The sequence below is a fragment of the Brienomyrus brachyistius genome, chromosome 10 (genome assembly GCF_023856365.1).
Source record: "Brienomyrus brachyistius isolate T26 chromosome 10, BBRACH_0.4, whole genome shotgun sequence".
Lineage (NCBI taxonomy): Eukaryota > Metazoa > Chordata > Actinopteri > Osteoglossiformes > Mormyridae > Brienomyrus > Brienomyrus brachyistius.
In genome coordinates, this window is record NC_064542.1 from 2,597,126 (window position 1) to 2,622,966 (window position 25,841).

General features: G+C 40.4%; 2 protein-coding genes across 10 annotated transcripts; one reads left to right on the plus strand and one right to left on the minus strand.

Moving 5' to 3' along the window:
- Positions 1-49: 49 nt before the first annotated feature.
- LOC125751084 (amine oxidase [flavin-containing] B-like) lies at positions 50-17,236 on the plus strand. 2 transcript variants are annotated; one of them, XM_049029601.1, is made up of 15 exons: positions 50-5,177; positions 5,281-5,354; positions 6,429-6,523; positions 7,233-7,370; positions 8,401-8,505; positions 8,854-8,945; positions 9,241-9,382; positions 9,992-10,141; positions 10,414-10,573; positions 11,990-12,086; positions 12,704-12,815; positions 12,926-13,023; positions 14,265-14,376; positions 14,827-14,889; positions 16,250-17,236. In XM_049029601.1, the coding sequence occupies exons 2-15, from the start codon at positions 5,288-5,290 to the stop codon at positions 16,403-16,405; spliced, it is 1,587 nt and encodes a 528-aa protein (XP_048885558.1). In that variant the 5' UTR covers positions 50-5,177; positions 5,281-5,287; the 3' UTR covers positions 16,406-17,236. The 2 variants fall into 2 exon arrangements, with proteins under 2 accessions (XP_048885558.1, XP_048885557.1); XM_049029600.1 differs by having other exon boundaries at positions 50-5,354.
- A 2,405-nt stretch (positions 17,237-19,641) lies between these two features.
- LOC125751043 (organic solute transporter subunit alpha-like) lies at positions 19,642-24,874 on the minus strand. 8 transcript variants are annotated; one of them, XM_049029496.1, is made up of 8 exons: positions 24,253-24,874; positions 23,867-24,021; positions 23,714-23,787; positions 22,687-22,845; positions 21,692-21,803; positions 21,360-21,506; positions 20,652-20,757; positions 19,642-19,958 (listed from the first exon to the last, which is right to left on the minus strand). In XM_049029496.1, exons 1-8 carry the CDS (start codon positions 24,320-24,322, stop codon positions 19,837-19,839), a joined length of 945 nt encoding a protein of 314 aa, XP_048885453.1. In that variant the 5' UTR covers positions 24,323-24,874; the 3' UTR covers positions 19,642-19,836. The 8 variants fall into 8 exon arrangements, with proteins under 8 accessions (XP_048885453.1, XP_048885454.1, XP_048885458.1 ...); XM_049029497.1 differs by having other exon boundaries at positions 19,642-20,025; XM_049029498.1 differs by having other exon boundaries at positions 19,888-20,025; positions 20,596-20,757.
- Positions 24,875-25,841: the final 967 nt, after the last annotated feature.

The following is a 25,841-nucleotide window of genomic DNA, read 5'->3' on the forward strand; positions in this document are numbered from 1 at the left end:
AGGAAATGACAGAAGGGAAAATTGATAGGGAGGTGTAGTGTGGGTTCTTATCTGTATAGTGTAATGCCTATAGTAAAGTGCATTTCATTTACATTTTATGCCTTGTATATGTTGTATATATTTGTATTTTATGAACGCAAAAAATGCTCTTTCCTGATATGGCGGCAGTATGCTAGTCAGATACCAAATTACCCAAAGACAGACAGGTAATGGCTTAATCTTTGAAGAATTCAAAGGCAGCAGAATGTCAATAGGCCTAATAGAAAAATAATTATCTGTTCTTTATGTTTTATAATGTCTTGAACTTAGGAAGGCAGGATGAAATTTTTATCGTCGGATTTAAAATCTGTAGCAGCAACATTGCTGGAGCTTTATTGGGTCCTTTTGATCATATCCAGTATACTTATGCTGTCTTTCTTTGAAATTGAAAGTGAACGAAATCATACTGCGCCCCAAAACGCTAATATAAATTAGGTAGCTCTTCTAAAAGTCAGTAATCTCCTCCCCAATTCAACGCATAGTGAAAACAAACCATCTTAACGTACCCAATAAAAACTTAAAGCACCTCGAACAGGGTACCCAAGGAACTTAATATATTTGAGATGCGTTATGAAACCATTTACATATGACGAGGTTAGTCAAATATTCCGCTGCGTACTCAATGAACTTAAAATTCCATTGTTTTACAATTACATTGTATAGTTCAATTTTAATTAAATTTTATGCCCAATGATACTAGAATGCGCATCACTGGCAAACAAGTATTTCTTAAAGGACATACATTTTTGTATCGCCGTCAGGCTTGCTTCGTGGCCTGGAGCCCATCCCAGGCAGCAGTGAGTACAAAGCTGGGCACCAACAGAAGGGGGGGGCAGAATTTAAAACCCGTCATGGAAATGTGAGGCAACAGTGCTGCCCACTGTGTCGCCAGGCATTAGACGTCAGCTTAAAGAATGTATTAGCCTATGGGTAAAAAAATATAGAGTTTATAAACTGCTAAAAATTCCTGCTAATAGAATGAGCACTGCATCCATACCATCATGATAAAATAGTGTTGTTTAACAAACAACGCAAAACATTTCACAAGAACAAGTACCAATAACTGTCTGTGTTTTTATTTAGCACAGCATGTAAAACCCACACCTGACTCCACTTACCCTCTTTTCATTACTCTAGAGATTCAATACTTTTTCTATCAGTGACTTTAATTGCTTAAACTACACGTTCAATAATGCAGAATGTGAGGTGTTGTCTGTATTGTCTACTTAATATAAATGTGTCCATTATTTTGACTTAAGGAAAGATCTATTTTTTTCGTAGCTGGGCTATCCTATATTTATATACACATATTGGCTTTTGCACTAGAAGTAGTTTATGAAACTCACATGAATTTAATATGTGTATTGATGTAGGTCCTGACAACCCCCATCTGCCCCCCCCCTCCACAGTCACCATGAAATACCAGCAATGTTCTTTTTAAATAATATGCTTTTTCACTGCTAGGTTATTGTGAAACTCAGCAGACATATTTAGGGGGAATTTACATAGCAGTGCAACTCTGCTATTCTGCGTTTGCAGTTCCTGGTTTTACAAATATCCTCATCATGTAATGTAATTGTGTTAAATAACGATGTACTTAAAAAACTTACCCAGGTGAGGGCCGTCAAAATATTTTCTTCGTTTTTAGAAAACTATGCCACCCAGTGGATAATAGTGGTATATTAATCAAACAGAATTCAAGGATTTTTAGGGAGTTAATAAAATAGTGAATAACTGACTTATTGCAGATCCAGTGAACCAGTATCGCATGGACTGGAAGATGGATGGCCTGAGGGATAATTTGCAGTAGATCACTGTTTATTGCATTTAAGGTACTTTATATGTGTTCTGTAGGGCGAATGGCACAGGTTGGTACAGTGAAGTGAAAAACATTGCCGGCTTTACAAAAAGCCATGTTTAAATGTGACGTGCATGAATATTTTGGGGTAATTTGTTAATTGATGTATGAGACACATTTATCAAAGACCTCCGTAGTGCTATTACACTGCTGGACCAGATATGGCAACGTTTCACTGACCTAAAACGATCCATTATCCTATATATATATAGGGGCGGCATGGTGGTGCAGTGGTTAGTACTGTTGCCTCACACGTCTGGGACCCGGGTTCGAGTCTCCGCCTGGGTCACATGTGTGTGGAGTTTGCATGTTCTCCCCATGTCGTCGTGGGGTTTCCTCCGGTTTCCTGCCACAGTCCAAAAACATGCTGAGGCTAATTGGACTTGCTAAATTGCCCATAGGTGTGCATGTGTGAGTGAATGGTGTGTGAGTGTGCCTTGTGATGGGCTGGCCCCCCATCCTGGGTTGTTCCCTGCCTCGAGCCCATTGCTTCCAAGATAGGCTCCGGACCCCCCATGACCAGTAGGATAAGTGGTTTGGAAAATGGATGGATATATATATATATATCCAGGGTTTTCCAATCCAGTCCTTGGGGACCAACAGACAGTTTACATTTTTGCTCCCTCCTAGCTCAAGCAAAACTTTCGACTGTCTGGCAATGATCAAAAAGAGCAAAAACGCGTGGGTCCCTGAGGAAATATTGATTTAATCCCATACACAGTTGGGAGCGGAACAGTTGTTGAATGGGATCAGTTATTTGGAGGGACACGGTAATCTTCCTACATGACTTAGATCGCCAGACACCACAGACTAGTACAAGTTTTCTATGAAAGGAAAAATGCTTTTTCATTTTGTTAAAAAAATTAAAATTTAAAAAATATGACAGTTGTCTCCCCTACACTTTACATTCTCTGCTCACACAATAAATGTGTTCTCATATTTCACATCAGAATAGCATTGAGGGTCCACTGAGATCACCACAGCCCTCTCTGCTGCTATAAAATGGGATAAGGAACAAGAGCTTTCTCCGCTAGTCTTTGAAAGGACCCACATACTTCCTCCAATGGCCCAGCATCTTATCCAGGGTTTAAATATGCCCTGTACTGGTGCCATGTGATAGCCTGCACCCCCCATGGCTGTGTATTGGAAAAGTGGTTGGCTGATGAATGATTTTAAAAAGGAAAATGGATACATTTGTTTATATATGCAAATACAGGTTATATTAATAAGGTCACATCTAGAAATGAAGTGTTACTATAATCTGGTGAGGGAAATACATTGAGGAACATTTGTTTTACACGTTCCATCCAACAGCGAAGGGTAAAATGTTCCGCTTTCCCATGAACCGCCAACTAATTGGATTTAAAGCACTGGTGCCGAATTGTGGGGTAAAAAGAGGGGCCTATAGCTTTGTTGAAGTCTATGTAAGTGGATTAGGACATGGCACAAATAGGATTATGCTGTCCGCTTGGAGTGGATCACCGTGTAGTCTTGGCTTCTCTTTATTCATTTGCTTAATGGCCTTCCATTGAATGCCCTGTGTCCAATGGTTACCTGCACAAACGCCTTGGGGTGAACAGCAGCAAAACAAAAAAAAAAGGAAAAGTGTACTTACTTAAGAACATGTGCCTGAAATCAATCACTGTTTCGCGAAGGAGTGGTTGTGTATTACCGGTAAACCTGGGAGCGAAGAACCCAAACTAGAAACCAGACTTGCTCAAAAATAATGCCTGTTTTCGAGTCAAATTAAATTACCTAAGATGGCACAGATAAAGCTCTGACAGGACGACACAGGCTAGAGTTTGTTTGTTATAACTGCACCAGGGTACAAGGGAATAAGTCAAATGGTTTTGGGGTCTTTTGTGGGGGCATTGTGTGGCTCACTGGATCCTGATGCTGCGCCTGTAACCGGATGAGTGATTTCACTGTCAGGCCCCTCAGCAAGGCCCTTAACGTCTCTTGCTCCAGGGACTGACTGACCTTTTTTTTTCTCAGTTGCATGTCACTTTGGATAAACACACCCGATAAATAAATGTAAATTGTGCGATGGTGGCTTAGTGGCCACACTCCTTATATCCAATGCCAGGTGTGAGTGCAGTTTCCAAGTCCTGTCCTTCCGCTTGGTTTCTGCTCAGCAGACATCCAGGAACCTGAGTGAATCTCTACATCTCTTGCCCCTGGACATTGGTCCTTTCCTTGCCTAGCTTTGATGTCATTATAAATTGTAAGGACAATGAACTAATTTGGCAAATTCAGCCTAGATGAATTTAGCTGGAATGTAGACTGACAGACGCCCATCTGGCCAGGTATTGAATGATGTTTAATTATGCTGCTTGGAACAGACTCCAGGCTCACTGTGACTGGGTAAGTAGTAATGGAAGATATACTTACATGTTTTAATGCAGTAAGGTTCAGCAGGATGGCAATAATCTACAAGCCACAGATATTTGGAGGGAGCCACAAACTGTCACATGGAACGTTTTTGAGATTTGTGTTCCCTGAATGAGGCTCTTCAAGTTTAATGATTTAATGTATTGTGGCGCAGTGGAGTGGTGTGGCCTGGGGGTGTGATTCCCACCCCTAGCCATGTTTGGTCTCCCTTTGATTGTGTGCAGTGGCTTCCTCTTGCAACCCTAAAACATGCAGCTATGCAAACTGCTGTCGGTGAATTATGTTATTATATTGGATGTTATGGAAGATAGATGGATACTTAAGTGTTCTATGTATATTTGCCAAAAACCATATTACCTACATACCATGCACTCAATGCGAAAGGCTTTTATATATGCATATATATATATGTGTGTTTGTGTGCGTGTGTCCGTGTGTGTGTGTATATATGGTTCCTCAACTGTCAATGAACTCTGATATAAGAACCATATTTCACAGTTAAAAGATACTCTACAAAGGTTGTGTTTCAGCATTAATCTACCAAACACAACAAATATAGGTCCATCATATCATACCTAGATAATGGTGATTATTATTAAAAATATATAAACATATATTCCTGCCAATTAGTTGTTCCACAAAGCAAAACTGTCCCCTTTCTGTTTCTTGATTTGTTTTGCTACAATGGCTTTCTATCCAATAAACATCACCAGCACAGGCAGTCTGTGTTTACCTGCTTTTAATCCATATTTCATGAAATGGCATCATGTGTCGTGTGAGCGAGGCTGCAAGGTGGAGAACAGGCCGGAGCAGCTCAGGCCCCAGCTGACGGCAGGGCGGCCAGATGTCTCCTTAACAACATAAGAGCGATTAGCTCCTCCCCTCCAGGGTCAGTGTTTGCACAGAGCACAGCGGCGAGCAGGGGGAGATCACGTTCGCAGGCAGACCTGTAGCATCTCACTCCGCCGGAGCCATTTCCCTCTTGCTTTTAGGGCGAACATGGATGGAAACCAGAAGGCTGAAGGTCAGAAACCAGACGTCATCGTGCTTGGCGGAGGTTTGTCAGGTGGGAACTTTCTTTTGACCTGTTTTGCTAATTCATCCTGCAATATGTTTAATGTTTATTATTGTCTAATCATGTATTTTGCATCAAGGATTTGTAGGTGCAAGTTCAGTTTATTTTATTATATAATTAAATTTATCTTTACTTTGCTAGCAGCCTCCAAAAGAGCATCTTATTAACTTACCAAGGATCATCCTATGTTCACACATGGTAGCCTGTGTTCTGTGTTCTATCCATCCTTCCATCCATCCACCTGCTCACCTATTCATCTTCAACACATATGACATATACATGTGCACAGTCACAGATCAATTAACCTCATAACTTCATATCACCGGATTGTGGAAGGCAAGCCATGCAAACTCCACCCAGAGGTGAATTTTAATCAAATTAAATAATATTTTCTCTATACTTCATATTACAAATGGAATACAGAAAACCTAGACAGATTAGAAGCTGCAGCATCAGTTAGTATGGAAAGAATACACATTCAAATAGACATGACTATACAAGTTGCATGACGCTTAAGAGAAAACTGATGAATACATGAATAGCTGTTTAGAAGAAGCGCTAGCAGAAATTACCTCTGATTTATCATTCCTGAAATCTCATAGGAGCCCTCCTGTCAAGCCTACCCTTTTCAATGGCTAGAGTACGTCATGGTGCGGCTGTCAGTATTTGGCAAGCAAGGGACAATTTCCTGACAGACGAGTCTTCATTACAGGTTATTGAATGATATCTCAGCATGCAGTGTGGTCATGCTGAAATCGGTGGTGAGAACGCAGAGAAAACAGAGATTAAGGGGACAGGAGAGAGCATGCTCTTCTATGTGCTCTGTTGCATATTATTAAATTTTATCAAGATTAGGCTTGCAGGGACAGTTTATTAAATTGTGAACAGTAAGAGTCTGTGTTGTTTCATATACATTTAATTAATATAATGGGTTACTTCACTGAACATTATCTTGCTGAATGGGAGAGTAACCATTTCATTTCTTGGTAAGGGCAATGTTACCAAATATCCTCGAGATTCATACCTAAGCCGTGTCTTGACTCCATCTTGTTCTCCCTTTCGAAGGTCTGAGTGCAGCTAAGCTGCTTAAAGAGTCTGGTTTGACTGTGGTAGTCCTGGAAGCACGGGATCGAGTCGGGGGTAGGACCTATACTGTGACAGTAAGTATGCCTGCATCAGTCTTTGGGGTAGGGCCAACACTGTCACAGACACCACAATCTCATCCAGGAGGACCTACAGCGTCCCTGCACCTTCTAATCCAGAGTGACATGCCATACCATTGTTATACAGCCGTGGAAAAAATATAGGGACTGCTCTATATTTTTTAACAAATCTGCATTTTTACCACCTGGTTTAATCGTAGCTCTACTGGCAGAAGGCTATGCTGAGCAGCAGGTTGCTTTCAGGTTCAAAATTTATAACGCAATAGTGCACATGAAGAAACTGAAGCAGGAGACACCGAGAACAACCAGAAACCAGCCAGGTAGAGGGCGGAAGCGGCTTTCTAATGCCAGAGATGACCGTCAACTTATCCGACAGTTTCTAGGATGTCATCGTAGGATGACATCAAGTGACCTTCAGAAGGAATGGGGAACATTAAGTGCAGGTGTGAAGTGCACTGCTAGGACAGTTCATATCAGGCTCCTAGAAGCAGGACTGAAGTCCGATGAAACAAAGCAGAAGCCCATCATCAATGAGAAACTAAGAAGAATAAGCAGTCAGAAGAATCAGTATTTTTCAGAGACACACACATTTATTTGAGAAATAAATCAAACAAAAAATTGTCCCATGGTCTCTTAATTTTTTTCCACGGGTATATGTTATCATGTTTTTCTATTTTGATGGTTTATGCTACTCTTATTCTTTAAGGGATCGAAATTCAAGTATGTAGACCTTGGAGGTGCTTATATTGGCCCCACCCAAAACTGCATCCTTAGACTGGCAAGAGAGTTAGGAGTGAGAACCTACTTGGTAAATGAAAAGGAGCACCTTGTTCATTATACTAAGGTAAAGTACCTGCACGGGTTCCATTCAACACAACGAATTATTGGATTGTAGTGGATGACAATGAAACAATGCTGCATAATACGAGTAACACTTCACTTTTTTAGAGGCACAAAAAACTTAGTAATAACTCAGTTACCACTGAAGTACAAATCATGAACAAATATAGTAGCTACTTGAGATAAGATGCATCACGATTCATTAATGATGAACAAACATGACATCAGTTTTTCTCTTGTGTTATTCATGACTTGTTCATTCAATAGTTTCTTCAGTAGTTCACAAAGATTTATAGAATTAACACATATAGTAACAAATATAGTAACTGCTTGAGATAGAACATTCATCACGTTTCATTAATAATGAATTAACATGAGATCGGTAAGTAACTAAGACTTAGTTTGTGGTTAATTAATACATAAGTAATAGCATAATACTTGTTATTAATATTAACTTGTTAACTAAAATCATTTGTGCCCTGTTAAATAAAGTGTTACTATCATATAAATTGTAATACCACACCTAATGTCACAAATTCCTTTATGGGGTGTTACCATTAAAATGTATTCTCATCAATTTATCTTAATGTGCACCTTATAGAATTTTATGGCTGAACAAAGACCAGCCACAGCAGCTTGAGTAAACCTTTGACAATCACGCTGTTCAAATGCTCCTGTTTTACCATCAATTAATTTCTTTGTCATTTCTAATAACCACATGAAGGCCACATCCCCTATTTACCTTGTCAGATATAGCATTGTCTGGAACAGTTGCTCATTCCCCTTGTTATTAAATCTCCTTGGCACTATCCTCTGTTGCTATAGATACCGGAAGGCCTGTGGGCATGCTGTCTTTTCAGTTTAGCAGGATTTCGCAATAGGTTAAAGTACAAGTTACTTATTGCAAAGGTTATAAAGTGGATTATTATTGATTTCTGAGTAAATATAATGATTTGTCTTTCCTTTATTTTAAAGAAGTGTTTCATGGCACAAAACTATTGCAGATGTTTTCACTATTTTCTATTTTGTGTCAGGGTAAGGCTCACCCCTTCCGCGGTCCCTTCCCACCGGCGTGGAACCTCCTGGTGTACCTGGATTATAACAACCTTTGGAGAACCCTGGACTCCCTGGGAAGACAGGTGCTGCCGATTACCAGAGAGCACGCGAATAAAATAAATAAATAAATAAATAAATAAATAAAATTTGCAAACAAATTACAACTTCATGCACTGATCATTTTACTGAAATATATGATCACGGTTAAATGCATCGCCCCTCAACAATGTAATGTGTTTATGGGCCGAATATGTTGCCTGACTGCCTTTATAAATCAAATCTGGATGCTGCTGTTATTAAAGCAATAAAACATAGTTTACTACGTCCAATTTTAATGATAATAGCTTCACATCAGGAAAATAAAATAGATAAATGCTGGTGACTGATGCTGATGACTGTGGAGTCATTACCCAGAATTCCTCTCGTCCCAGATCCCTGCCGAAGCCCCGTGGACCTGCTCTCATGCAGAGGAATGGGACAATATGACGATGAGGGAGCTGATTGACAAAATCTGCTGGACGAGGTCAGAGGCTGATCTTTCTTTGGCGTCTCACTGACTAGTTAAAAGGCAAAATTTTATTACTTTAAAGTTAAGCCAAATTCCTCGTCATGATATATGGCCTATTCACGCACACATGCACACCGCAACCCTGAATAGGACAAACAGTTACAGAAAATGGATGGATTGATTTCAGTCAGTTTATCTCAATATACCATATGCACAAATGTGTAGTCAGAGGTTAATCGAGATGAGCCAGTGTTAATTGGGTTGCTCTAGGTGGGATAATCCAAGAGAGACTTGTGTTTATCCATTACAGGACAGCAAAGGATTTTGCCAGGCTTTTTGTGAACGTAAATGTGACATCTGAGCCTCATGAGGTTTCGGTGCTCTGGTTCCTGTGGTACGTCAAGCAGTGTGGAGGAACAAGAAGAATCTTCTCCACGTCGAATGGAGGACAGGTGAAGCATGAGGCTTACATGGCAGAAATACCCCCCCTTCCCCCAAAAAAGTTTGAAAATATAATACTGTGCATTTTTAGGCAGTCAAAGAAAATGATGGTTAAATGATCTTCATGTTAATGTAAAACTATGATTATATGTCTGTCAAAGTGTGTCAGCTTAGACATTTCAAAACCTCTCCTACAGTCGCCCCAGTATTTACAGTGGCCATCCAATTCAACCATGTAATTTTTATTTTCCAACTAGCACACCTCATGTAGCTAATCAGTACCTTTTTAAAAACTGATTTAATTTATTAAGTGAGCTTGTGGTGAAATTTTATAAATATATGGAATGACTGAGGTGCCCCTGAGGAGGGGTCTGGAAAGCGGTGTCCAAACAGCTAGATATCAGTAGCTTTTTGGAGAATTTAAGAAATTCTTGTTAGTTTTTATTGTTGTACTTTTAATTACATATGTTTTAATGATAAATTGTGGGGGGGGGGGGGGTTTTGAGCAAATATACACTTACTGGTAAGAGAAATACTGTAGCTTTAAATATATTCTATGCCGTAACATTTTGCACAGTACTGTATCAGCTTCTTTTCAGTGTTTGGTTTTATAATTGAAGGAGAGGAAATTCGTGGGTGGGTCTGGACAAATCAGCGAGAGAATAGCAGAGCAGCTGAGGGGAAGCGTCATGCTGAACCAGCCTGTCGTCAGAGTTTCTCAGAATGCCGAGGGCGTTTCCGTGGAAACGTTAACTGGAGACAAATACAAGGTGTGCTCACATTCACTTTACTGTTAACAGAATATTATATTACATTTAATAATCCTCTTTTAGGAGGTACTCTTGAATGCAGAAGGACCTCGTCAGTTTTATGTTGTTGTATTTGTGTTTGTATATGAAAGATGAATATTTGTATGCAACAAAGAGTGACAGAATTAAGCAGATTACATCTCGGAATACAGCAGCATGTGACAAGCTTTTCTGAGGCTTTGTGCAGAACTGAACTATAGACTGGCATTTTTAATTCAGTTGTTTTTTTCCAGGGGGGGTACATTATCAGTGCTATCCCACCGGGACTGACCATGAATATCCACTATGAGCCTGGACTACCACCTATCAGGAATCAGCTGATCCAGAGGGTTCCCATGGGCTCCATAATCAAGTGCATGATGTACTACAAAAGGCCATTTTGGAAGGAGAAGGGTAAGAAGGAAGTTGTCTGTATGGTGGCCCTGAAGGGCCAAACATGATTGATTAACAAAATGCAAAAAAAAAAAAAACACTCAGAGGCTCTAGTGTTGATAGACCTAAACCAAAACCATTTGATTTCAACAATCAGGTGAGGCTGAATGACAGAAGACAGGACTAAGCATCAAGGAATTTCTGGACTGGAGGGTGGAACGGGAGTCAATTAACCTCTCAGTTTGACATTTAGTAGGATGGTGAAGTGTGATCCACAGCAGTGGTACCATGGTGATCAAGTCAGAGTGAAGGTCAGAGTGCATGCAAAAGAATATTGAGATAAATTTGAATCAAACACAGACAAATAATCAGGGTTTAAAAAAGTCTCTGGAAAGTCTGACTTCCACTCCACAAAGGAAATAGCTTCCCTCTGTCTCTTATAATTCCATGGCACAAGAATGGCGTCACCCTGGACTGATGTCAGTCCATAACAGGGCACACATTCATATATGCAGTTACAAATAATGGGCAATTTAGTGGCAGCAAGCTGCGCAGTGGGAGTGAAATAACAGAGTAAACAGAGTCAAGCTATTTGCAATGCATAGGACAGAATTCAAACCACAATATAGTAATAACTCCCACAAACCCACAAAACCACTGTACCACATATAAAAGACACATGGGTGAAAATACTAAATAAGTTATTGTTTATTTACAATATTTTGTATATCTGGCATGAATATCTTGGATTTGTTATATCTAACCAGTCTTCACTGGTTACTGAAAGCTGATGAAAGTGCATTACAGTTTTTCAAAACTTCCTAAAATGCAGTATATATTATACTGTATTGTATTATGGTGTTATTGTACAAGCAACAATACAATTAAATTACAATTAAATACAATGATCACAAGACTGAATAGACTGCAAAGAAGCTTAAAATGTAAATATTTAGAGATTCAAATAGCTTTTTTGTGTTTCTTGCTCAAAAGCTTTCAGGCAGAACTACAACAATTATTGTTATTCAATAAATCCAGTTTGGAGAATTTAAATGTCATCACAGACCACTGCATGTGAGATTTTTTCCAGATGGAATCAAAAACAGAAAACCAAGTCAAAAATAAGGGAAAACTGTGATTCATTCCCTTGAAAGACAGACAGCTGAACATGACTCAAGGAAATGTTATGCAATTGAATGTATAAGTGAGTTGCAAGAGTACTCTAGTTGATGAAGATTGGGTTGCAAAAATGCTGTCTTGAGGTTTGTTTGCTGAAGGCATGGCGGCTTGCTTTTTACAGAGCACAACGAAATTTAAACGATGGTCTTGTAGTTATACGGGAAACATCGAGACCAGGCGTAGTTAGTTATCCCAAAGGCCTCTACACTCAAAGATCAGTAAAAGATAAGTAAAATGTGCTACTTTTGTTTTCTACAGGCTACTGTGGAACAATGATGATTGAAGATGAAGACTCCCCTATATCAATGACCCTAGATGACACCAAGCCAGACGGCTCATGTCCTTGCATAATGGGGTGATTATTTCTATTCCCCTTTTTGGACAGTCCTTATGTTGCTTCTTCTCATGCAATAAACACAGCGTGCACATACAGTATATACACCAGAGCCAAAACATAATGACCACCAACAGATGATGCAAATAATGCTCATTATCTCAGAACAACAGCACTAAATGAGATCTAGGATGTATTAAATGACAAACAAACAGCCGGTTGTCATAGGTGACAAGCTGGATGCTGGGGAAATTAGATGATCTGAGTGACTTTGACGAGGGACAAATCGCTATGACCAGGCAACTGGCTCTTCGGTGTATGTTCATGCGTAGATATACTCATTGGCATTATATCCACCTATTACATAATATCAGTTTGTTAATAAAGTATGGTAAAGCATAATTTGCCTTACAGTGAATTATGCTTGTAGTTACGCGTTAAATAAAATATTATACACAATTACATTAACAGATGTTGTTTTTTGCAGACAACTTTGCTTTTATGGTAATTAGAATAATTAACTGCACACATTTTATGCTTGACAGCTATTTGCATAATGCAAATTGATGGAGAAAGGTGTCTTTTGTTTATGACTAAACAAGCAAACTAGTCTCATTAAGCTGCATGTCTTTCTCTAGATTTATTTTAGCCAGAAAAGCCAGGGAGCTCATCCACTTGACTAAAGATGAGAGGAAACAGCAAATTTGTCAGATATATTCAAAGGTGTTGGGTACTACTGATGCTCTTCAGGTACGTGCAAAGCACCCCAGAACATACCAGATCTTCTCTGAATATAATATGGCAAGAGCTACTAGTGATAAATTATGGTGTTTAACTCTCACCAGTGTTAATCCTTATAGCCACTTCACTACGAGGAGAAGGACTGGTGTGGTGAGCAGTATTCAGGGGGCTGTTATGCTGCCTACTTCCCTCCCGGAACCTACCGCCAGTTCAGCAGGTAGAGATTCACTTGCTCAGTACCTCTTTTTATTCAGCTAATCACATCCTCGCTTCAGACTGATTATTATGTATTTTTGTCTTAGAACTAATAATAAGTGTCCTGTAACTTAACACGTAAAGTCTTGCACTAACAAGCCATGGGTTGTTGGTTCACATCCCAGGGAGCACCCATAGATTGTAACCCTTTGGGTATTCAGGTATTTCTGTCTTAGAACCAATAACAAGTGTCCCGTAACTCAACAAGTAGTCTTGCACTAAAACCCCACAGGTTGTTGGTTCACATCCCAGGGAGCACCCATACATTTTAACCCTTCACTCCTCAGATATCCTGGATAAAAGCATCAGATAAGTTCAAACAGAACAGAGAAACCCAAATTATAAGGCATGTCTTACTTAATTAGCCCTGCAACTTTTGGATGCATGTTGATGTGAGGTATTTTAGCTGACAGAGGAATGAAAACTCTTATATAGTGTAAATTTGCCTTTTAGTGCTGGGGCTCTTTAAGATGACTTGGTTTTTTTAAGCACTTTCATTGTTTTGGAGGAAATAAAAGCATGCAGGTAATGTGAAGATGCAGCATGTTCCATCACACTTACAAGGCTGGGGGTTGTGTGTGTGGCGTTTCCATATTCTCTCTGTTTTTATGGGTTTTATCCCCACAATACATGAATGAATTGGTATCTTTAAATTGCCCATACTGTGTGTGAGTGTGTGCCCTATAATGGACTGGGATCCCCTCCTTGGTGCATCCTGGCATGTGCTCTCCGCTGCCTGAGATGTACAACGAATGGATGGAAATAGCAGCCAGTCTTAGCAAATGTCTGTGGTATATATTAAGTCTGTAAGGACTCATTGGTAAAACCATTGCAATTTACTATTATTTCTTAAAGCAAATCAAACACATTTTACACAAAATGATCTTTTAAAAATTATTTTTTTTTTACTTATTTGATTTTCATAAAAATGTTTATAGCAGTTAAATAAAATATGTCAGTACCTTGGGTATTGGTGCTGGTGGAGTTTTACTTGCACAAAAATGTTCCTAGGGTAGAACAAATCAGATATCTTGGTCTTGCCTCCTCTACAATCTGATTGGTTATCTCTCTGAACCAATAATTTTTCGTTCACTTTATTTGGGCAGAGGCGTCTGGGCAGGAAGACTGATACATATTGTCAGCATCAGTTTGCTCCTAAACACTCCGCAGTGTGACCTTTGTTTCGGGCTCTCTGATCTGCAGGGCCCTCAGGGAACCATTCGGCAGGCTCTTTTTTGCAGGCACCGAAACGGCCACCAAATGGAGCGGCTACATGGACGGGGCCGTGCAGGCAGGAGAGAGGGCAGCCAGAGAGGTATGGTAGGGTCCTCAAGAGTGTTTGTGGATGTTCACCAATATGCGTACTTGACCATTCTTGTGTTTTTACGTCCTCATTTAACGTCATCTCCTGTTACCGAAGTACAGTTCCAGTGCTCAAGAACAGAAGCACGGAGGAAAGTAAAAATCCCAAGATGTCACTCTTGACTAGCCCCAAATAGCAAGGATGCATCGGTTGCATCCTTGCCAATGAGAAAAATCCCATGATTCATTGCATCCCAAATTTGTTCTTGACAGGCAAGTTAGCGAGAACGTTCTAGCCAAAAATATAAGTATGTTCTTGGAGTTCTTGGTATGGATGAACACCTTGTTTATTTGAAGGGGAGTAGTACAATGATAAGCCTTTTTATATCGGATATGACACAACTGAAAACTAGATAGGGAAGACATTGTTGGTATTAACTATCCCAAATAACGTCCATTTCAGGTGCTGCATACCATGGGTAAAATCTCTTCCCTGGAGATCTGGAAAGAGGATGAAGAAGATCAGGTATTTTGTGTGTACAAATATACAAAGCCACAACTAAAAAAGTTAAATAACTCCTCAGAGATGACATAAAAAACTTAAGAACAGTAAAATTACAAACTGTCAATTGCCAGCATTGTCCCTCTTTACACTACACAGCTGTTGATATACCATTTTTGATCATTTTTAATAAAATTCACTTTACCATCAAATAAAAACATTTGATTTTAGGCATTCTGTGATCCTGTTGCTCAGTCCTGGACTGGCAGATGGATGGATGGATGGATTTTAGCAGCATTTTCAGGGGTTTTTTCCCTGTCAATTCCTATTTTTTTTCCATCCATACTTGTCCACTGTCCATTTTTACTGAAGACTGAATGCGTGGCTTCCTGTAAAGATTCCTTACTGGCTGTCCAAGTCAGAATGACAGTGTACTAATAATTGAAAAAGGGAAAGTTATCAAAGAACAGACAATAAATAAAAGTAATTAAATAAAAGAACTAAGAATAAACGCTCTACATGGATGTGTGTGGTGGCACTAGGCTAGCACTGTTAGCTCACACCTCTGGGACCTGGGTTCGAGTCTCCTCCATGGTCCCATGTATGTGGAGTTTGCAGGTTCTCCCCGGGTCTTTGTGCGGTTTTCTCCAGGTACTCCGGTTTCCCCTGACAGTCACATGGTGAGATGAATTGGAGTTACCAAATTGCTCGTAGGTGTGAAGGGTGTGTGAGTGAGCCCTGTGATAGGTTGGTGCCCCATCCTGGCTTATTTCCTGCCTTGTGCCCTGTGATGGGTTTGTGCCCATCCTGGGTTGTTCCCTGCCTTGTGCCCTGTGATGGGTTGGTGCCTCATCCTGGGTTATTTCCTGCCTTGTGCCCTCTGATGGGTTGGTGCCTCATCCTGGGTTATTCCCTGCCTTGTGCCCTGTGTTGGGTTGGTGCCCCATCCTGGGTTGTTTCCTGCCTTGTGCCCTGTGATGGGTTGGTGCCCCATCCTGGATTATTCCCTTCCTTGTTCCCTGTGATGGGTTGGTGCCCCATCCTGGGTTATTTTCTGCCTTGTGCCCATAGGCTCTGGACTCTCCATAACCCTTCATAAGACAAATAATTACAGGAAGTGGATGGCATTGATGCACAAATTCAGTCTTGGGAAAATGTAAGAGAAACACTGAACCTGCCATCCCTTTTGCTGTTTCCATTCCATATAACAAAGTAGGATCAGTCTGAGCTGAAGCCGTTTCATTTCAAAATAATCAGCCTTTTTCAATAGCACTTTACTGCACACCTTGTCACTTCCGTTGAAATGGAATCTTTTCTGATATATGAATCAGCGACTTCTGGGTCTCATGATTTTGTTCTTTCCCCGTCAACGACAACTCTTCAGGACGTTCCGTCAACGCCAATCACGGCGAGTTTCCTGGAGAAGTGGCTGCCTTCCGTTCCTGCCTTCGTGTCAATGGTGACCGTCTGTACTATGTTTATATCTGCCATTGGAATCGCCTTACTGAAACCAAGCATTCAGGTCCGTCTCTCCCGCTGAGATTTCATAATATTGGCAACATTATTTATGTAATGAAAGGCAAAATCTGCCCCATTGTGCTTGGAGGATTTGACACACTGCATTTAAATCAAAATGATTCAAACAGGTAGAGATCAATCAAATCAAATACAATGATATTTTTTTTTAACATTATAATGCTTTTCTTTATCATTTATGCTATATTTATAAGATTTCAAAACTGATGAGAAAGTGAGATGTTATAGGAAGTAAGTATATATGTAAACGTTGTTGATTTCCTTTCTTAAAGCACATTTCTCCAAATTATGTTTTTTTTTATTTAGATCATTATTGTTTCAGTACATGTGCTTAACGTTAAGTTCATTTCAACAGTTTCATCAATGGTTATTTAGATAAATGATACAGTTAATGGCTACATGAGACAAAGTCAAAAAACATACATTCTCTTTGTCCCGTTTGTTTAAACATGTTAACTGTCCTTAATGTCTTTAGCTACGCATTATTGAATGATTTGTTTTATGTCTTTTATTTTTCCTTGTGAACTTTGGGTTTTTGCACCGTTAGGAAAGTGCTACATGACTATATTTGTTTGGTGTAATACACTAAATGTGAAATCAGCTAAATGTCATATGACGACGTCTAACCTTCAAATGCTGTTTGTCTGTATTACTGTGAATGGGAAGCACCATCCTGAAGAAGCTTATGGTAACACTTAAAGCCCGCAAGAAGCTCTTACTGTATAGCATAAGTCGTTATGCATATTGCAAGAGTTGTTCATATCTGTATGTACAGAAGTTTATGTCATGCTTCTTAAACTACTCATTATCATGTAACGTACACAGTGCAGTTGCATGACAGATTTCTTTGTGCTGTGTGTTCAGTGTCAACAGCCATACTGTGAGGTCACCAGACAGAAGTGTTACCAAGGAAAAAATAAAGTTCTGTCTACAAAATGAATAAACTGGAAGTTCTGGGCTTGCTGTGCAGCGTAAGTGTTCTAAGAATGATCCTTTATAACCTAAAATGCCGAGAATTACTGTAGGGATTTAATTATTGAGATTTAATTGCATAAGAGATATGCATAAAGGCAAAATTTTATGTTGGCTGCTAAGTGCCATTGCATCATACAGTACATTTATGTGAGATACCAATAAAGTTATGTTAACAAACCCATTATATAAACTAATTATGAGTCTTTTTACTAAAAAAAAAAAAAAAAAAAAAAAAAAGAAAAAACAATATTTTGGTATATCAATATAAACATTGTCTGCGATGGGCTGGCCCCCCATCCTGGGTTGTTCCCAGCCTCGTGCCCATTGCTTCCGGGATAGGCTCCGGACCCCCTGCGACCCAGTAGGATAAGCGGTTTGGAAAATGAATGGATGGATGGAATATAAACATTGTAACATATCTTGTAGTTTAAACGTAAAATTGCTTAAAAAGACATGATGCTCAAAGAGTCAACGATCCTTAACTACACCAGCTTGCTTTGTTAACTGACTGCCTGCTACTGTGAGTGACCCTTTCAGCGCCTCCCTTCTCATGCCCTCATTTACATTCAGAGGCAGCGGTGGAATGAGGCTCAGTGGACAGCACTACTGCCTCACACCTCCGGGCTCGGGAGGCTGAATCCCCGTCTGCTCTGCGCGAGTTTGCACGGTTTCCCCATATGTGAGAGGCATACAGGAACACTGATTTTCCCCTCTGTGATACTGGTTTCCTCCTTTAATCCAAAGACATGGCGTCTCTGCATTTCCCATAGAGTATGACTGACTTTGTGCATGTATATGCCCTGCCATGACCTGGCATCTTGGCCAGAGTATAAACCCACCTTGTGCTATATGAAAAAAGGACAGAAATGGTGGTATTTTAGCCATAATCTACACTCATCCAGTACAGGGGTGCAGGAACCCTACCTGGTCTCTGATGAGCTGAACCTGATCTCAGGCAGACAGTCACTCATCAGGTAGGATGGAAAACCTGCTGGATATTGGCACTGCAGGATCAGGGCTGCCTACCCCTGCACTAGTGCCAAACTTCTTACGCCTGTTGTTATTCTGGGAGAGTCCTGAAAAGCACACATTTACTGCTGGTTTAGTCCCATGGAAGCGTGACATGGTGGATGCGACTTACGAACCGTGACACCCTGAGTGTGGCATTCAAGCTGCGAATTCACACAGGCCGGGATGTAGAAATGACTCACTGGCAGACTTTGGCTTTACCGTGACCACGCTGACTCTTTTGTGAAAGGTGCTATATAAAAATGAATTGAGTTTTAGTTACTTTGCTATTTCGCACCTTGTTTGTACAATCTAACAATCTTTCAAGTTAATGGATTAACAGGAAATCTATGATCGGGGCTTGCTGGGAGTATGCAGAAAAGTTTGCCGTTTTCCTTGTTATTGCAACCTTTCTCTGTGGATTAGTTCGACATTTGATAGAAACAGCTGTTTCTGTAGCTTGGGCCCCCACTCAACTGCATGAAAGGCGTCTCTATGCACTGCCAGTTCTGAGGAACATGGTTTCCTGGCAACAGCTCCAGGATGAATAGATGTGAGCATTGGCTACTCTGCTGTGAGTGGTGTGACTGCCCAAGATAAGGACGCCTCTTTTTAAAGTGAGACTCTTAGTGGGAAAATGCTTAACTCTGTCTGTATCAGAAATGACATGCCTGTCACTTTTGGAAATATTTTATTATTTATGTTATTTTAAAAGACAAAAAATATCTGTGCGTTTCTTTGTCCTTTATTTGCTTGCAGCATTTCCATTTGCATATTTCACACTAACCAACAACATATTTGAATAAAAATTGAATACAAATGCCTCTATATATCTGTAATTTGTATTTATAAATTATAACTGCAGAAACAAAGTTCTGCCAAAATTGAACTAGACTAGGCTTATCTACCAGTATGCTAATTTTGTTAAAGGGCTCACAATTCTTTTTTTTTTGTTTTATTTTTATAGCTACATATTCATTATTTTCCTCAAATTAAGTACCAAATTATTAGAACCTTCTCTACCACAACCTAGTATTTGCAAATAGCCACATTTTCTCCCAAAGACAAAAATGTCTTCAGTATGCAACATATTTATTAGTTGTTTTTATTTCCCCACCATACTTATGTCTCACAGAAGAAGGTCTATCTGTGATCTTCTACAGCAGGGCTCTCAAACTCTGGTCCTGGAGAGCTGCTGTCCAGTAGGTTTTCTATCCTACCCGGCTTCTGATGAGCCAGCAGGTGTGGCTCATCTGAAACCGGGTAGGATGGCAAACCTACTAAATACTAGCTCTCCAAGACCGGTGTTGAAGACCCCTGTTCTATATCTTCTGGGCTGTTGCAGGGCCATTCATGTTACTTCTGAACATGGTCCACTGACAACAGGTCTGCAGTCAGCAGATCTTCTTGTCCAGAGTAAAAAGAAAGGTGATACCACAGTAGTATTTAAACCTACTGCACTAGATCGATAAGCAGCCGCTTGAGAACATTTCTGTCCGGCGTGCTCCAGTCCCCTCGGTCGCGCTCCTTAGCAAGGACCTGGATTCCCCGCATCACTGCCGCTGTAATCCCATCTGTAGTAGAAACGGGTCGCGAATATGACTATGAACATTTCCACCACCAGCAGCTGTTGATGCATGACTGTGGGCAAAGAAGACAGACACAAAGAGGAAGAAGACCTTTTTTCTGTGAGCACAGAAGCCCCCTAATCGTATATGAATCTGAGCATTCTGGGAACGAGTATAATTTTAATAAGAATATGCCTAAAAATAAAAGTGCACTTATACTAATCTCTACCATTACTGAGCCTGGGTACTCTCCAATAAACAAGCACCACAACAAAACAACTGAGCGGCGCCCATTAACAGTGGCGGACATTCTGTACTTGAAACAACCACGTTGTTCTTTCCCATAATGCACTGCTGCTTATTTTCATAAAGTACATGCAACCCTATAACATACTGTAACTGTAACAGATTCTATCTGTTCCTCAGTACACATTCACATACTCCACTTATATAAAATATGATTATATAATTATATAAAATGTTTATTTCCTCCACTCATATTTTTATTCTTTTTTTTGTTTTTTATGTAGCTTTTAGTTTACTTAAATATATGCAAATAGTCTGTACTTGTCCAGTTTGTGATTTGTTACATGTCAGTCACGTGTTCATGCACCAAGGCAAATTCGTTATATGTGTAACATACTTGGCAAAATAAAGTGATTCTGATTCAAGCTTTGCAGAGGAAGAGGAGGAGCTCACATGTCCCTCTGGCACGGGCAGAGAAAGGAGGTACACAAGAAATGGTTCCAGTGCTGATCAGCACGTCCATGATGCCACTCTGAGCCTGACTAAGAACCACCACGCACTGAAAGGAAACCAAGAAGGACAGCAGGATCTGGTGAAGTGACATTTCCTTTACTGTCACATTGCAGCCCCTTTTGCCCTAAGCGACATACAAGTGAGGAAAATAGCACATCGCAAACATATGTGCTGCCAAGGAGTCAACCAGGCATAAGTGCGATTTGGCTGAGCTTCCGATGAATGTCTGGTCACAAGTCTAAGTAATATAGGAGCAAGAGCTACACAACATCATCCAACAACCTGTCACGCATCCCAAAGTGTCAGGGAGGGAGGGAGTTTTAAATGGGTCAGGATGCAGCGAGTGACATATGTCTATGAACGAAGACCATATGGGACTGAGTCTAACAGCAAGGTGCAGATAGCAAACAGCATATATGGCTAAAGGTGTAGAGAGAAGATGAGGCCTCCCCACACATTATGTGATGGATCACAAGGAGGATTCACAGTGATTAATTAAAAGCACATGATGTTCCCACTAGAGAGTTATATCAGGCAACAAAAGGTCACATGTCGCTGGAGTTCTACATCACATGACCCAAAGGGGGTAAAAACCACTCTTCAACAGAGGAGCACAGGACACAGTGAAGGTCAGACAGAGAGGTTTACCTGGTTCAGGGCAAACTTCGGAACAATGTTGCGCTTTGAGAGCTCTAACTGGGCCTGGGCAAACACAATTCCTATGGGCCACAGCGAGAGCAGGAAAGCAGCCACGGACAGCAAAGTGATCCATAGGAACGCCTCCTTCACCTCCATCTAAAGGTGCAAGAGCTGATCTCAGCCTCACTGCTGTCAGAAACACTTCAGTATCAACTCATAACTTAAAGACAAAAGCGGAACTAAGACATGACAATAATCCCTGTCATACAGTTAGATGAATAAAACTTCAGTGTAAAATGAGATTGTCTTATTTGGGCATTATGGTTGTAAAGTGGACTCGCCTTGCCTTGCTGATATGTGCCGTTGCTCCAGAGGACAGTGGCGAAAAACATGAGCGTTGGCCTGAGAAGAGCAGCCTGCAAGGTCCCCCACTTCAGGATGGTCAGGCTCGTCCTGATTAGACACAGTGAACCTCAAGTCGTGGCCTTGATGCCAAAGTTCAGGACTTTCACTGTGATGGTTCACAGAAAGCTATTTAGGTTTAATGAACCTTTTCTTATTTGGATTACAGAGGGTAACCTGTTGTTGTCCCCAGAATCTTCCTTGTTCCTTGTTCAGAGGCACTACACAGCTCCTCTGGAGTCATGAACCAGCAATATTCATATTACAAGTTCATGAAAGGGTCCGGTTAGACTGACTGGCATCTCCAAATTGCCCATTATCGATGATTGCATAGGCCAGAAAGTATATGCATATGTCCCGCAATGGTCTGGAATCCCAGCCAGGATGTAGCCTAGCCTTCTACCTTATGCTGCCTGTGATAGGCTCCAGGACCCCTGCAACTGTCTGGGAGTCCCTGAGGACTGGTTTGAGAACCAAATAGTAGGATGAGCAGTTAGAGCAGTGTTTCTCAACCAGGTCCTTGACGACTCCCACCCCCCCCAGACATTCCACATTTTTGCTCCCTCCCAGCCCCCAGCCAATCAAGAACACTGTATACGTAGTACAGGAATGTTGGGCGTTGGGAGGGAGCGAAAATGTGAACTGTCTGGGGGTCCCTGAGGACTGGTTTGAGAAACACTTACTTAGAAGATAAGTGGAGGTTCTTGTCCTTAACAATATACAAGTACAAAAGTACAGACAGATACGATTCCAAACTACTACACCTGTGTTTGATCAAAATTCATTAGAAGACACCTGGGTATAAATCTTCATAAACAACCAAAACCGTATAGGTTACATGAAATGCTGCTAGCCCCATTTTGGTTTGTGTCCCTTGCTATTCTAAAGGGATTGTAGGGAACCACCAGGTGAGGTGCCTAATCAGCGCCATGACCTGCTGACATGCAGCGGCGGCAGGCAAAGGCAGCAGCAGCAGCAGGGCCCGGTGCTGGTCTTCAGGGGCTTGCCCTGCAGCCGGCGCACCAGCGTCTCCTCCCCACCGAACTCCTCCAGCATCATCACCAGGAACTTGTGCAAGCAGATGCTTAAATAGCTGAGGGAGTGGGGGAGGAGATTTTGTACCATTATTGCAGTGTTGCTCAATCCGGTCCTCGGGGACTCCACGTTTTTGCTCCCTCCCAGCTCCAGCTCTCTGTGGATCCCCAAGGACCAGATCAGAGAGCCTGTCACCTATGCACATATGTGAAGGACCTCTCCTGCAGCCAAGCAACCCAAGAGATCTAAGTGTGACTGGATATGCAGCATAACCCCCCCTCCCCCCAGCAGCAGATCAATACAGTCAACGGGTGGCATAACAGCATTTCAGTCAACGGGCGGCATACACAACAAGGCCCCATACAATGGAGCGGAGAAATTCCTGTCACCTAGAGACGTCATAGTCGTCATAATGTCAGCATGCAACGCATTACTCACGTGTTAGCAATGATACTGATATAAATAAACCTACTGCTCTGCCAGTTGTGTAAAAGTATCGCGCATGCAATGCACAGATCATAAACAACTGGTTGATGTATTTACTGTACTTGTAATTTATTTACGTTATACCATATAGTCTAGACGTGTAGCAGGCTGTACCATCTAGGTTTGTGTAACTACACTCTATGATGAAATGAACTGTCAGAACGTATACCTGTCGTTAAGCAACGATTGATTGTACAGACATCAACAATCAACAACTTACATCCACTGAAGAGAAACCCAACCGGAGACATCAAGCTTATCATAGTTTACGAGTTCAATTGTTCAAACTATGTTCAATGATCGAACCTTTCCACGGCTTAAAAATACACTCTCAAATTCTTTCAAAAGCACATTTTTTAAATTACTTTTAAGCAAAAGTACATTAACATCCTAAAATTACACTGTACATTAACGAAGTACATTAACATTCTGTGACTTACATGGAAGCAGTGAAGTCTGTAAACATGGACGAGCGAGGAACCCACAGGCCAACGTACGACGTGGCTGCAATCACCTGGAAAATATTGCTTCAGATAATCTTAGCAGAATTGCAAGGAAGAGCAAAACATAACGCAATAAAATAACTTCCTTACAGGTGGAGCGCCTGTAACCCAAATGTAAGCGGTTTTCTTGCAGGATGGCGTTATTTTCCTGGTTATGTAGACGGTCTCCTCCAAGTACACAAGGCTTCCCACTAACGTCATCAGCGTCAGAACGGAGTACATGAAACAGGTGGACGGATCCATATCTAAATATTGGATTATAAGAAAGTAAGGGGAGTGTCCACGTGTGTGAATCAGACACATGATATTCTGAAGGTAATCTGAAGAGAGAACTATCACCTCCGCTGCATTATGCTTTTTACAATGCAGCACTGCGTATACCGCTATTAAATGCTAATATTTTGCAAACTTAGTTACGACAACAAAACTTCATTCCATGTTACAATAAGAAAAATAATAAGGAAAGATGAACGTACTGTAAAGAATCTCTTCGGAAGTCGGAGCTTCGTCCGGGCATTTTAATACGTGGCTTAAGTTCCTCTCCATTCGTCGCGAGAACAGCAGTGAATACAAGAATGGTGTGTATCAGAGTAAATTGAATGGATTCCCTGGTTATGTTACGCGCTATGTTAGACTGAAATGCATCCTTTTACAGTATAAAAGTTTTGGAGAGTCGGTCTGCTATCAAAAATGGCAAGCTACGAGTCAGAGTGTGCTCAATGTTTAGCCGTAATTTACAATGGAGGTTTCGGGTATATAGATTATCTTATTCAAATACACGTTTAATTGTTTGTTTCGCTAATTTGCTGAGGGCATATTTTCACGTTTTCATGCAAGTAAGCGATTTTTATTTATTTAGTCCTCGTTTATTTTGCCACTAAATTACTTTTAATTGCTGATATGTCCGCCGTTAGGGCTTTTTAACAAGAAACTGATCACAGATTATCAGACGGTACGTACAGTTTCATGAACACCCAGCCACAGCCTCCGCCCGTCATCAAAATTATTTATTCTGGTTATTTTTAAATAACTGTTGACCTAATTTATCCCAGGGATAGAAATAGGCCTACAAGGTTTACTAAAACCACGTGAGTTTTTATGATGGAAAAACGCAGTCTTTTTAACTATTCCTAAGGGTCATTATTGCAACTTACCAACAGATGGCGATGTAAGACTGTTGCAATAATAATTGTATCTTCAGCGTACAGGGTATTTGTTTGCTGAATACTCTTCAATGTGCGTATTTGTTATTACAAATTAATAATTAATTGTGAATACATTCATACATTGGTTTCATCTTAGGTTTGGTCGATAATAGGAAGAATTTGCTTCACTTAAATTTTGTCTTAACTTCAACAAAATACACATTGAACGTTAACCTTTAAACTACCCAGTTAATTACCTGTTTATGAGTTTTTTTTATTCAAAATAAATTAAAAAAATTACTCGCAATTCAATAAGCAGAACGTGTTATTACGAACTTCTTATAGTATATAACAGCATGTATGTTGATTCAAAACTCATGAATAACAGAAGGAATCAATTTTATTTTTTCAGTCATTTCTGAGCTACTGAAAATCCCCTAACATTAAATTATTTGGATACATCCATTGTTTATAAGCTATGATACTGTAATGAGTTCCAAAGCATTTGTATGCCAGTTGTTTCTGCCTTTGTATTCTTTTGATAATTTTTCTACAGTTTTACTTTACAAAGACATTTCAAGAAGTCAGTACCCAAGGAAGTTTCTGCTTTCAGCCTGCATTCACGTTTATAGTGAATAGATGCAACAAAAATGCTGCTTTCCAAACAGAACTACTTAACCATTAAAATGAAACCCAATTCTCTAAAGAGTCTTGCATGGGTTATTAAGAAACAATATAATAATTAATATAACTAAGCTGATTTTGGTCTTACCCTTCAGAAAAGTATGGGTCACAGTGTTGTGATGTGATTCTATCAATTGCAGAACTGATCAGCTCTGTACCAGGTCAGGTTATTTTGAACTTTGTCAACAAAACAGCGGAAAAATATGAACAAAGCATTATGTCGATCGTTAACCCTC

Excerpts from the sequence above, each read along its gene's own strand:
- LOC125751084 (XM_049029600.1), top strand. The coding sequence starts at position 5,288 with ATGGATGGAAACCAGAAGGCTGAAGGTCAGAAACCAGACGTCATCGTG. Across the intron at positions 10,142-10,413 it reads TAACTGGAGACAAATACAAG|GGGGGGTACATTATCAGTGC; the intron begins GTGTGCTCACAT and ends GTTTTTTTCCAG. Across the intron at positions 12,816-12,925 it reads GTACTACTGATGCTCTTCAG|CCACTTCACTACGAGGAGAA; the intron begins GTACGTGCAAAG and ends TAATCCTTATAG.
- LOC125751043 (XM_049029496.1), bottom strand. The coding sequence starts at position 24,322 with ATGGAGAGGAACTTAAGCCACGTATTAAAATGCCCGGACGAAGCTCCG. Across the intron at positions 24,022-24,252 it reads TTCCGAAGAGATTCTTTACA|ATATGGATCCGTCCACCTGT; the intron begins GTACGTTCATCT and ends TCCAATATTTAG. Across the intron at positions 21,804-22,686 it reads CCGCCGCTGCATGTCAGCAG|GACGAGCCTGACCATCCTGA; the intron begins GTCATGGCGCTG and ends GTGTCTAATCAG.